Consider the following 13,966-nt stretch of genomic DNA (forward strand, 5'->3'; position numbering starts at 1 on the left):
AATGTGGGGTATTTTTTTGTATGTGACCACCCCAATCCCCAAGTGTTATTCACATGTTGTTTTTTCTAGGGATGTGGGTGGCGCTGTGGTCTAAACCACTGAGCCTAGGGCTTGCCGATCAGAAGGTCAGCGGTTCGAATCCCTGCAACGGGGTGAGCTCCCAAAGCTCGGTCCCTGCTCCTGCCAACCTAGCAGTTCGAAAGCTCATCTCGCTTTACTGGCCGAGGGAGCCAGCGTATAGCTTCCGGGTCATGTGGCCAGCATGACTAAGCTGCTTCTGGTGAACCAGAGCAGCGCACGGAAACGCCATTTACCTTCCCGCCAGAGCAGTACCTATTTATCTACTTGCACTTTGACATGCTTTCGAACTGCTAGGTTGGCAGGAGCAGGGACCGAACAACGGGAGCTCACCCCATTGCGGGGATTCAAACTGCCGACCTTCTGATTGGCAAGCCCTAGGCTCTGTGGTTTAACCTGGTTTACCTCTTCCTAAATCTGCCCCTGCTTAGCACCACCGTGCGCAGACCCTGAGCCTGTCCTGTGCCTTTAATGGCCACCTGGAAGTGACTATCTGCCATCCTTATGCTGCAGCCACAGTAAGAGATGCACTTGATGGAATTGTTTCTTTTCATGGGTGTCTAGGATTTCTCCAGGGAGGAACAAAGCGAAAACGGAAACTGGGGAATAGGCTAATCTCTCACAATAAATGAGAATAGCAGAGTCTGTATGATTTGTCTATCTCATATTAGTCATATGCACTTTGCGCAACATATGTAGAGCTCGCTGTCAGGAGCTCAGCCTACACTCAAGTAGGACTCTGGCAGAGACACATGTCGGACTGGCATGTTCTCTCCCTCCTGGTCGATCATTCGGGAGCTTCATAAGCTTTCTTCAGCCCGAACATCACAACGACCAATGCCAACAGACACCAGCACGCTTAGGGATCCACAGAGTCTTTGCAGTTGCATAACAGACCTCAGCAACTCAGCATTTTGGCTAATCTACTTCATTTACATATAAACACACACAGAGCACTGCAACATGGCTCCCTCTCTCTCTCTAGCATCAGACAACAAAGGGAAAAAACAAAGGACAATAGTCCCACTTCATGGAACACAGTAACACAAACATCTTGTCTCCGTCACTTCCCACTGTGGAGTCAAAACATATACCGTCATGTGATAGACAAAAATCCCATGACTGCAGTCATGGAGCAGGCAGTGATGGCCACCAGCGTGGATGGCTTTAAGAGAGGTTCTCCCAGGTTCTATCCTGGCACTCTGGCCAGTACCATCCCTGTTATGTACTGAAGTTCTCACCCTGGGCCAGCAGGGGGATACTGTAGATAGTTATGCAAATAAGGGATCGAAAGTGACATTCAGTGATTGGATAGTTTTAGGAATTTGTTACAGTTACGTTGTACTGGAGCTCTATATAAGCAGGCTGACTGAACCCTTCAGTTCAGTTCTGTTCTGGCCTGTGAATAAACAAGAGCTGTTTGAAGAATCGCTGTGTCGTCTGATATGTTCACCCACAACCTAACAACCCCCCTAGCTGCACACACAGCCTTCCTGCCTAAGTGTTGTCCCAACAGCTCAAGAGCCTGTTACCAAGCCACCTTTGTTAAATTGTTTGCCATTTCTTGTTTACCTGCCTAATATTGCCCTTTTTCTTCTCTTTTTCTTTTCAGTTTTTTTTTTTTTTTTTTTTTTACTTTTAGGAGTAAAGGCCAGTACAAAGAAGTATCAGGATGAAAAGATGGCCGACTTCTTGTTGCCACTGGGTTCTAACAGCTTCCACCGCTTCACGCCCGAATCCCTGGCTGCGATCGAGAAGCGGATCGCGGAGAAGATCGCAAGGAGCGCCAAGCAGGAATACAGGGAACAGTTGGGTGACGAGGAGATTCTGCGGCCTCAGTTTGACTTGCAGGCCTGCAAGAAGTTGCCCGACATCTACGGCTCTCCTCCGTCGGAGCTCATTGGGGAACCTTTGGAGGATATTGACCCTTTCTACAGCGATCACAAGGTGATTCCCACCCGCTCTGCGCTTGTTGTTAAAGATGGCGGAGGGGGAGAGCGAGAGCGGGAGGTAGTGGGGAAGGCGTGGATTTCCCCTCTTCTTCCTCCCTGCCCCACCTCTTTCCCCAGTGGAAATAATTCCTCCTTCGTTTAAGGATGCAAGAATTAGGAGTTTGAAACTCCCAGCGTTTAATTTTTGGAAAACGGATGACCGGGGTTGAGGGTGGAGCTGTGGGCATCCGCAGAATGATATATATATATATATATATATATATATATATATATATATATATATATATTGGGGGGGAGGCAAAAGTAAAACACAGAGCAGTCTAATGTCTCACCAGCAAAAAATGAGAAGGATAGTGCCTGTATATTTTGTCTCATCTATCCGGTTCCACAAATGCTTCAAATTCACTATCTTCTTTTTAAGTGAAATCTGGAAATCTGGTGACTCTATGTCACTGGGAAGGAGAGGGGGAGAGTGGCGTTAATACTAAAAACCATGCCAGAATCCTGCCTCCTCTCAACTAGGGGCATGTGAATGTTGCATTTCACTTAATCGACCATATTACTGGAGAAGGGCAATGCATTTAGTTAACGTGCTATTAAAAACTGGGTGAGAGCAGAGATTCCAGAGATTTTTCTGGGCATTTTTTTCTAGGCATGCAGACGTAGCAATGATGGAAGAAGGCTTAACCTGCTGGATTTCTACTTGCAACTCTGCTTTTAAATTCAGAGGAGCCCTGCAGGGAGTAGTGGGGAGTGTTGGCAATGCTACTGAAGCATGTATGCCAAAATATACAGAATGGTGCATTTAGGGGGTTTGCAGAATTGTCCGTACAGATCCTAATGCATGGAAGGTAGGCGACAGCAAATCAGTTTTTTCCCCTACTCGCTGGAGTGGAAATAGACCATTGCAGTTGAGAATGAGTGTCCCAAACAAGTGGTAGGTTTAAAAATATGGTGCAAATAAAGGTAAAGGTACCCCTGCCCGTATGGGCCAGTCTTGCCAGACTCTAGGGTTGTGCACTCATCTCACTCTAGAGGCCGGGAGCCAGCGCTGTCCGCAGACACTTCCGGGTCACATGGCCAGCGTGACAAGCTGCATCTGGCGAGCCAGCGCAGCACACGGAACGCCGTTTACCTTCCCGCTAGTAAGCAGTCCCTATTTATCTACTTGCACCCGAGGGTGCTTTCGAACTGCTAGGTTGGCAGGCGCTGGGACCGAGCGACGGGAGCGCACCCCGCCGCGGGGATTCGAACCGCCGACCTTTTGATCGGCAAGTCCTAGGCGCTGAGGCTTTAACCCACAGCGCCACCCACGTCCCATTATGGTGCAAATAGGACTGTGCAAATAGGTGTTACACAATGGAGGCAATTTCATAGAAGATGGTGAGCCTGCCCTTTTTGAAAAGGAATCCATGTAGAGTCTGCTATTTTACATGTGGAACAACGCATGATATTTTGCACTCTGTAGCAGTGGGTAGATTTGACCTTGCTCTACATATGTGTTGTTAAAGTGGCAATGAGGCACAGATATTTTTGTACATGCATGCTCCCCCTGGCTATTATGCATTGTACTCCAAGAAGAGCAGCCTGGACTATTGAGCTTAATTCTTTTGCCTGGGCAACAATGCCTTTATCTCTTCATTTTCAAAGAATGGTGGTGTGATCGTTTGGCATGTACTTTACGAGTAGGAAATACAATAGCCTTTGGTTTCTGGAGGGTCCTATCACGTGAGCGTATAATGCAGACCCTAAATGTTCTTTCACTCTCTCTTTTGTTTTTCAGACATTTATAGTACTGAACAAAGGGAAGACAATCTTTCGATTTAGTGCCACTCCTGCCTTGTATATACTTACTCCTTTTCATCGAATCAGAAGAGCAGCAATTAAAATTTTGGTACATTCATATCCTTTTGATTGGGTTGTCTCCATCAGACCTCTGCATGGTGGAAAATACATGACATGTGATTGCATTCTGAGCATGTCGCTCCTATTCATCGATATATACGTGAGGGTTGGAACCAACTGAAATTAGGATTTAGAGATCTGTATTTGTGGGGAGCAGGGTAGTAATATACATCACAGGAAAATGAAGCAAAATCTGCAAATTGTGAACCAGCCTTCCCCAAATGGATGTCATTATACCTGACCATTAGTCATGTTGGCTGGGACTGATAGGAACTGTAACCTAAAATATTCTGAAGGCACCAGCTGGGGGAACACAGTGTCAAATACTGTGTGTGCTCTTGCACCAATATATTTTTATATAAATCCTGCATCAAAACAAGCTGAATTATACATGATACAAATTGAACACCTTTGCATACTTTCTCAGACTTTGCATAATTCATTCTGGTTTTCCTTGGTTTTGTGGCTATGCAGGAAAAAAAGGGAAATCATAGCACTGTGAATGTTGTTCAACCGCTCCTCTGATGCTTGGGATACCTGAAGTCATTGTCTTAAACTTGCACTCACGAGGGATAGAAACCCGTTTGTTTTGTTTATTAAAAACAACACTTAAGATTTTTATTTTTTATTGGAAAGCTGAATTCTGTGGCCATTTCTCCTTGTTTATTTGCCAGCATGGAGTGCTGGAACTCGTGACGGCCAGAGGCTTCATCCTTTGTCCTGGAGGCTCAGCTGTCCTAGTCCTAAAATATCATACTCATTGTTTACCGCTGAAGATGGCATACAGTGGCAAAGAGAAAACTCTCTGTGCATGCTCAAGGGGCACCTCCTGCTGTTATTTCAGAAAGCTGTAAAACTGGAACACGTTCTGGGGGCTCCTTCCCCCTGCCCTGTTTGGATTATCTGTTTGCCCTGCTGTCATCCTTCCCTCCTCTGGCTCCCCTTTTCTGGCTGCCTTGGCTCCCCTTGACCTGCTAGTGATCCCCCTTGTCAGCCTCCTCCCCGTCTCTCTGCATGAAGTTCACTTAAAGATCCGATGGAAGGCTTTCAGGCCTCCAAGCAGGTGGCTTTTCTGATGAGGCCAAAGCTTTTCAGAGTCACTTTATTTTACCTTCAGCTGCGCTCCTTCCAATTAGAGGAATGTCAAACCTTGCTGGGCTTAGAGGGCCATCTGCAAGGAGCGTCCCGTGGCGAAGATGGCAAAACAGAGGATGCTTTCTCAAAGAGGGTGTGGGGGGAAGGATCTGTTACGGGAACCTCTCCGCCCAGCAAGACATTTGACTCCTATCCAACACTCTTTTTATTTATCCCACGCCCCCACCCGGTTTAATATTAAGACATCCAGGCTTCTTGCTGTAGCCCATCGGAGAAGAAAGCTATCGACGCTTGCTGCTCTGCTCAGTGCCCTTGCTGTGAGTGGCCAAGACTCATATTGCAGATGCCAGTTTAGCAGAGGGTTAGGGGTCAACCACCCTGAGATGTGGGCACCAGGAGAAGTGAGGCTTGGACTCTGACCTGGAAAAGGGAATTGGCAATCTGGGGGAGCCCGTAACAGCCAGAGGATGCAGGTCAGAGCCAGGAGGAGGTGCAAAGTCGAGGGCTTCAATACCTCCTCCTCCCTCCTGCTTCCCTGTCCCCCAGGACCAGAAGAGTATTGGAGATGGAGAAACAGAAGCCCGTTACACACAGATGCAGTTTTTGCCTGCTTGCACGCAGCTCAGGTGTGGTCAAGGACAGAGCCTCTCTTCTGCAACAACTGACTTATCGGGTTCACACCTAGGAGTAGCTGAGAGAGACAGGACTGAAGGACATGCCTTTTCCCAAGTGCACTTCTTCTTCTTCTTCTTCTTCTTCTTCTTCTTCTTCTTCTTCTTCTTCTTCTTCTTTATTGAATTTATATACCGCCCTATACCTGGAGGTCTCAGGGTGGTTCACAGAACAAAAATGCTTTAGGATATCTCCTGGACTTGTTCACATTTAGTAGGATTTCCCCCCAAGTCCATTTTAAACAGGAGGCCCTGCCTACAGCTGCATGGCACATCATGAGATTGTTTTGTCAATTTTTCCGAGTTCCACAAGACTTTTTAACAGGCAGCAAAAACAGGGCTGCTGCCCAAGAACTGCGTTAGGAGGCTGTGCGTGTGGACCTGTGGGGAAGTGACAACAAATAATTAATTCCTCGTTCTGGACATTCCTTTGCCTGACAGTGCCGTGACAGCAGGTGAAGCAAGAAGTCCAAAAGGGTTGGTGTCATCTGGCTTTGACTTGCTTGACTCTGCCAAGAGATGCCAATAAATTGAACCTGGGGAACTGGGTTCGCTTCCCTGCTCCTCCACATGCAGCTGCTGGGTGACCTTGGGCCAGTCACGCTTCTCTGAAGTCTCTCAGCCCCACTCACCTCACAGAGTGTTTGTTGTGGGGAAGGAAGGGAAAGGAGAATGTTAGCCACTTTGAGACTCCTTCGGGTAGTGATAAAGCGGGGTATCAATTTCAAAAGCTCTCTCTTCTGCACATATGGCAAATTCTCCACCATGATCCTTCACCTAGAATCAAAGAAGCAAGCCTTGGTCGTGTTTCACCAGTTCCAATGTTGAACACAATGACAAATGCCTCTTGTCCAATGATCTTCTACAAGAAAGAGGCTTTTCTGACCTCGCTGTGGCACTGGGTGTCCAGCTGTGCTGCATCTGTTTCTTTTCTGTGAGCAGGATGCACAAGAAGTGACTGCATGGTCACTCTCCCCCCCCCCCCCACAAACTTGTCCCTCCAATGAAAATTAAACCCTGTAGAACCAGAGACATCAAGAGGGCCTGTGGTACTTTTCTGTGCCAGGAGAGCACAGTGCCTTGGAATGTGCCGGCCTCTTCTTCATTGCAGGTTGGGTGGCCGTCTGTCCGGGGTTCTTTAGTTCCGATTCTTGCCATTGCAGTGGGTCAGGCTGGATGACCCTTGGGTCCCTTTCGACCTGGTGCTTCTATGATTCTGTGACATTGGGCGCAGGAAGTCAAACCTGGGGGAATAACTTGTGGTTTTTCCTCTTGGAGAGCCGAAGCTGCGATTTTTATTTGGCGTTTTTGAAGTTTCTCTGCACTGCTGGGGCCGAGGGTCAGATTTCTTGCTTCCAACCATATTCATTGGCCACAAGACAAATACACCTCATGACATTTCCTGGGAGTCCTTGGGGCGGCTGCTTTTTTGCTCTACGGATGCTGTCAGTGCAATCAGGCTCAGAATGTAAGGCAAGGCAAATGTCATTCTTTATCCACATTTGACGGCCCGGCATTTTCAGTCTCTTCTATTTCCTAAGTACATTTTGGAGTGAATGCACTGTTTTGATTTTTGATTTTTTTTAATAAAAAAAAGTAAGTGTGGGTGGTTTTTTAAAACAAGGATCGAATGTAGTTGCTGTGTTCAGCTTGAAAGCTCAGACACTTTCGGGAGCATATATTTATCCAAGAGAAGCTTAGCTACCTAGCCTTCCTCTGCAGCCTAACCGTAATATATATGCACAGATCTGTATGCGAAAGCACAGGGTTGATGGCTCTAATTCAACAAAGTGCTTGCATTATGGGCTGCTTTAAACAGATTATTAAAATGCATGTCACTCATGACTCAGCAAAGCATGCTTTCCGCTTCCACTGCCTTTGATGCTCTAGCAAAAGATGGAGCGCGTGCAGGATAAATGTGTATTTAATGAGTCTGCCTTATATTTCAAGAGATACAAGGGGAAATCTGGGGCCCTGGGCTGGGTGGCGTGTCATGTAAAACAAACTGAAGAGTTGTAGCAAGTCAGACTGAACCTGCAACCTGTTGAACCTTCTTAACCCAACATTTATTTATTTTTTTTATGTACACAAATGGTTTGGGGGGCATTTTACTGTCCCAAACCAAATTCTGGTGCTTCTCAGGGTAGTAAAATATCTCAAAACAAATCAATGTGTGCTTAGGTCTTGCATTCCTGGATCAATATTTGTTTTAAGAACTCCATGACATATTTTTTCCTAAATTCATAGTATAACCTGGGACAAAAATGCGCTCCAATGACAAACATCAGTAGACTTATCGGTCTCAGTCTCAGTCTGGATTAAAACTCTGTTTTGCGCTTATTTCTGCTGCCTGGATCAGGTTTCATTGAATGACTTATTTATACCCAATGTGATTTCTTGAGATACTTTATGTCCTGGGTTTTAAGATATTTTATGTCCTGGGTTTTGTTGTGGTTTACAGAAAGAAATTGTAAGTGGTATAACTGACATTTGGGGACATTTTTGGCTACCACTCAGGTGAGTGTCCTGAAAGGGCCATGTGGTAATTGTAAATTCTTCCCAAAAGTGCACCTGAAAAATGTTGCACTATTACTCTTATTCTACACCAGGCATCCCCAGACTCGACCCTCCAGATGTTTTGGGACTACAACTCCCATCATCCCTAGCTAACAGGACCAGTGGTCAGGGATGATGGGAATTGTAGTCCCAAAACATCTGGAGGGCTGAGTTTGGGGATGCCTTTTCCACACCAATGTTTTTACAGTTTAGCAGAATAAATTATTCTAATCATAGAGAGCAGCAAGGAGCTATGTTTTAGCTTCAGCCTGTCTGGCTAATGGAAATCTTTTTCAAGTCAAATGTACCCCCCTTTCTGCAAATGCTGCTGTCTAAAGTGGTTTACAACAGATATAAACAGAGTAGCTGTTGCCGCTCTTGATTCAGAAGCTCCTCTGAGTTCTCAAATATTACTAGACATTGCCTGCACACTTTCTGGCTGGTATTCACAATCATAAGGACTAGAAACCCACTTTTTAAAAAGAAATTGGGATTTTAGAAAGCTGAACTAGTCCCCCCAAGACCATGCCCATATTGTACACTTACACCTGGGCTTGATTATTCCCCTGCCCTCTTTGGAGACCGCTTCTGAAGTTTTTCAGAGTTTGAATTTTGTTTGGGGATAAGTATTTTGAAACTAAAGCTTGGCATCTGTATTATTCTAGACAATCCACTCTGGAATAGGCCTAGTGGTTAGTTTGGCTTTGGAGAGAAGAGATTCCACGCAGCTGCCACTTTCTGGAGTGAATGTTTGGCCAAAGGTGCTCTATCTCAGAAAGTGTTGCTCCCTTAATGCCAGAGGTTGGCTGAAAGCTGATGGCTGACATGCATTTAGGGCAGGCAGATGCAACAGAGGACAGGGTCCCTCCGCCTTTCGTGGCTGTGCTGAAGGGTGGAGCAGCTACAAAATTGCGTAACGGAAAGTTAAAACCCTGCTTCTGCCCTCACCCTTTGGCAGCCCACTATCCCAGAACTTCAGCCCTCCATACCCTCCATTTCTCTTCACATGGGGATAATACCTTGCAAGGTTCTCCTGGACACCACAGCACGCCTGTGCACTTATTGTAGCAGTGCCGTTGTGCAAGACGGGGAATTTCAGAGATTGCAGCTCTTTTCTCTTTGTATGCCAGGCCTTGCAATGGGCTTGGCTTGGCAAGGGGGTGTGTGGCCAGGGGAGGGGCCTAGCGAGAGTCCCAAGGGCTGGACAGAGAGGCCTGGAAGGTCACCTTTATCCCCTGGGCTTAAGGTTCTCCTACCCTGTATTTAGAGCAGGGGTCAGCAAACTTTTTCAGCAGGGGGCCGGTCCAGTGTCCCTCAGACCTTGTGGGGGGCCAGACTATATTTTTTTTGGGGGGGAATGAACGAATTCCCATGCCCCACAAATAACCCAGAGATGCATTTTAAATAAAAGCACACATTCTACTCATGTAAAAACACGCTGATTCCTGGACCATCCGTGGACTGGATTTAGAAGGCGATTGGGCTGGATCCGGCCCCTGGGATGGCCTTAGTTTGCCTACCCATGATTTAGAAGCACAGCAGGGTTCAGTCATGCTATTTGCAGACATGGATCCTGGTTGGGACAGTGTCCTGCATAACCCCAGCCAGAACTAATTTCCTAATGGTGGCCCATATTTTGGAATGAGCCACTCTACACCATCCTTCCCCAACCTGGTGCCCTCCAGTTGTTTTGTCCTGCAACTCCCAACCATCGTGAACAGCAGTGATGGCTCTCAACTTTTAAGACATCTCCCCCCCCCCATTCCTGTTTCTACCTGTGGGGAAATAATAATAATAATAATGATAATAATAATAATTTAAAAAAAATATTATTATTATAGTCAGAATATTATTATAATTGGCTTACTTGGGAGGAGGTACCGCTGGGTAGTGTTTATGTTCATCAGGTAATAACAGCAGAAAATGAGGCTTGCCATCTGTGATTCTCTGCAGTCATTCATCAGGAGGAACAGGTCCCAGTAGTGGAAAATGTTTTTGAATCAGTCTTTGGATGACTAGCCCCTCGAGTCCAATTACTAGTTTCTTAAGTTTTCATGCGGGAGTAACCGGGGTAGTTAGCAACCGAGCTGATTTTTTTATTTTGGTGGTGGCGGTGGCAGTAGATGTGGAGAAACTGTCCCTTTCCCCCCATAAGAGAAATGGAGATCCTGCTTAAAGGTTTATGCTACTTGGTTGTAGGGCATGCTACAAGTTGATGTCAGACAACAGTCCCCTGTAGCCTCATTGTAGTCACGGACTTTAGGAGAAGATTGAAGACATGTCCAGCAGGCTGGCATTTCCTTTGATGATCTGCCTCTGGTAATGAATCTGAGTGCTGAACATCCTGGGATATGCCACCAATTATTGGGATGTATCACTGCGTGGTTCCCTTGTTCCTCCACCTATACTTTGTTGTTGTTGTTGTTGTTTAGTCGTTTACTCGTGTCCGACTCTTCATGACCCCATGGGCCAGAGCACGCCAGGCACTTCTGTCTTCCACTGCCTCCCGCAGTTTAGTCAAACTCATGCTGGTAGCTTTGAGAACACTGATTTCCTTAAGAATGGAGAGGTTTGATCTTCTTGCAGCCCATGGGACTCTCAAGAGTCTCCTCCAGCACCATAATTCAAAAGCATCAATTCTTCGGCCATCAGCCTTCTGTATGGTCCTTGAGCTATTTGAAGGTCTCCTCCCTCTCCGCTTCTCCTGTGATGGTCCTTATGCCTTGAACGTCCCCAAGAATAGCTACATCAGCTATTGCCAACCTGCTACCTTCCACATGTTTTGGATTACAGCTCCCACCAGTCCTATGCAGGACGGCTGTGCAAGCTGGGGCTGATGGCAGAGGTGGCCCAAATCTGAAGCACCCCTAGTTGTTGGTGGCTGAGCTACACGATACCACCTCTCTGTCCCTCCCCCTCTTTACGAAATCTTAGATTTCACTCCCTTAGTCCTCATCTCCAGCTAGGACAAACCCTAGGTGTTTAAATATTAAGCAGCATTTTCTTGCCTCGATCTCTCATTGTCTTGCTTCCCTCCCTTTCTAAAGATAGATTGTAACCTCCTTGGGGCAGGGAGCTGTCACTTTTGCTTATAATACCCTGCAGAGCCCCATGTACTCTGATGAGACGATTGTTTGGTTCCCAGCATTTGTGTAAGCAAATCTTGTTCAGCAGCTTCCCTTCGCGTGGTCTTTGCAAACAGCTTGCAACATCTCTTTTCCCAGGCATTTCCAACTCTCTTCTTTAACGGAGCCTCTCTTTTTTTTAAATGCTGACTTTGCACCATTGCACCTGTGCTCCCATTCAACGTGGGCCCTTTTAAAATTTATTTTAAGAGAGGCTTAGCTTGGCTACTTCACAATCCCATCTCTGTGGGGCCCCCTCTTTCCCCATTTCACGTGTACGTCTCCCTCTCAGTATTTTTTAATCTGATTATGTATTTGTGGGTACCATCCCCACCCATACACTGTTATTTTAAACTCTGGGGAGCAGGAGGGGGGAATCAGAATTACATTTCTAGCAGCAGGGAGAGTATACGATTGATTATTTAGCAGTTATTGCATTTTAATATTTCTGTTTCCTCCAGGAGATTGAGGGCAGCATACGCAATCCCTCCCACACGACAACAACAACCCTGCGAGGTTGATTAGGCTGAGAGGCCGCAATTGGCTCAGTGGCCAAAAATGGGACTTGAACCTGGATTTCTCCAATCCCAGATCGCTATTCTGTCCCCTAGACTGTGCCAGCTCTTGCTGAGGTCCTATAGAGGGCACCCAGGAAGGACAAAGGTTGGGAAATTGCTGCAGACCAGTGGTAAAAGATATTTGCATGCAGAAGGTCTCGGGCTCAACTGCTGCTGCTGGCCAGGCAGGGATGGGAAATTCTCCTGTGTGAGTCCCTGGAGAACTGCTGCCAGTCTGCGTCAGTGATACCAGCAGAAACTCGAGGGCACTGGGTTGACGGTGGCTGCATTAGGAGGCAGCTTGCTGTGTTTCTGCCCGATTTGTGGCCCTGGCATCACTGCATTCCAGCAGGTGTCCCACTAGGGGCAGTCTCTCCATCTTCCATGTCTCTCCATCAGGTGCTCCTCAGTCATTTTATTACTTCTGATGCAGACAAACCCTGCAGAGTCACTTACACTGAAAGGAAGAGGAGCAGGTTTGACTGAATGGGTTTGTCTTACTGTGGGAAGGCGGACCACAGCTTCGTGGCAGAGCACATGCTCTGCATGCAGAAGGATGCAGGTTCAATTCCCAGCAGCTCCAGCTGCAACAGACCACTAGGTAGCAAGAAATGGGAAAGACCCTTCTCTGACCCTGGAGAGCTGCTGTCAATCAAAGCAAGCAACACCAGCCTAGATGGAGTGTGTCAGCCTCCCAGTCCATGGGCTGGAAGACTAGAAACATGGCACTTGGAACAAGCCAGCATTTGCCCAGAATAAATAGCAGAGGTGGCTCCATCTCTTATGACCTTCCTTAAGACCTTCCTTCATTATACATGACAAAGCCATTTTTCACCTTCTCACCCCTTGCTTTTTCCTGTAAGACCTATTGCAGTCGTTAAGAGTCGTCAACAGGCTCATCACAGCTATCTGCCAATCACCCATTCCCACCACCCTTCTGAGTAATACCCCTCCCCACCTTCTCACTATATAGAAGGGTCTGCAAACTTCTGTTTCAGTGTATCTGAAGAAGTGTGCATGCACACGAAAGCTCATACCAAGAACTAACTTAGTTGGTCTTTAAGGTGCTACTGGAAGGAATTTTTTTTGTTCTTCCTTAAGAAGAAGGACATGTATTTAATGGATGACCTTTGAGTTGACTGATCTGTTTTGCACAGCCATTGTATCACTCGCACACTCAGAGAGCATTGGTTTTTATTTGCGGAAGGGTGCTCTCTTGCCAGCGGAAGTTTGGTTTATGAACTTGCGGTGAATTTGCTCACTGAAGATTTCTTACACACCCTTCCTTAATATGCATTCACACTTTACATGGGAATGATGAACAGAAACAAACCAGGGAAGGGTTGTGATGTTGCTTGTAGTGCAAAGTGCAAGGGCTGGGTTTTTTTGTTTTTAAATACTCATTCAAAGTACTTTCCTTAACTTGTGCTTTTACATTATTCAGTATGTTTATCATGTGCACTATTTTAACCAACTGTGTGTTCATGGCATGGTCTGAACTCCCTCCTTGGAATAAATACGTTGAGTAAGTATTTTTCTGATTTTTTTCCCCTCTCTCTATCCCTCTTTCCGAAACCTCCCATTTGCCATTTGACTGCTTCGTATCAGAACCGCTCTGCATGTTCATTTGCGGGATCGAGGGCATTTCTTGGCATGCATGCACTCCCTTGAAAAAGATCCACTGAGAGAAGGTGTGTTTGCCTTGCGCTAAATCACAAACCAGAACATTTAAAGAGCATTATTTGCAAGGCAGATGCCCCAATGTGTGACTGGCTTTTTCTCACAAAAAAATGTGATCTCTCTCACGCATGTAGTGAGCGGAAAAGAACCGAAGGAGCTGTGTAGCATAATTGTGCAGCCTCCGATTCTGGAATTATGTTTTCTAGTTGGACCTGAATTCAGGAAAAGCAGGTATGGGGTCAGAGTCTAAGAATTGGAGCCATCAGTGGAATGAAGTGTGTGTCTGTGGTAGTTGTGGTTGATACAGATCAAACATACTGTGCAGTTTGAAGGGACTCGGTGCCTAA

At 46.4% G+C, this 13,966-nt stretch overlaps 1 protein-coding gene across 6 annotated transcripts in view; it reads left to right on the forward strand.

The window, feature by feature from the left end:
• Positions 1 to 1,690: 1,690 nt before the first annotated feature.
• The window catches only part of SCN5A (sodium voltage-gated channel alpha subunit 5), a 222,509-nt gene continuing 210,233 nt past the window's right edge, over positions 1,691 to 13,966 (forward strand). For all 6 annotated transcript variants that reach the window (XM_079996335.1, XM_079996336.1, XM_079996337.1 and 3 more), the window contains exons 1-3: positions 1,691 to 2,025; positions 3,814 to 3,931; positions 13,374 to 13,464. In XM_079996335.1, the coding sequence (XP_079852461.1) occupies positions 1,759 to 2,025; positions 3,814 to 3,931; positions 13,374 to 13,464 (476 nt within the window). In that variant the 5' untranslated portion in view covers positions 1,691 to 1,758. The remainder of the gene's footprint in view (positions 2,026 to 3,813; positions 3,932 to 13,373; positions 13,465 to 13,966) is intronic.

The sequence above is a fragment of the Podarcis cretensis genome (assembly GCF_951804945.1).
Source record: "Podarcis cretensis genome assembly, chromosome: 12".
Classification (NCBI taxonomy): domain Eukaryota; kingdom Metazoa; phylum Chordata; class Lepidosauria; order Squamata; family Lacertidae; genus Podarcis; species Podarcis cretensis.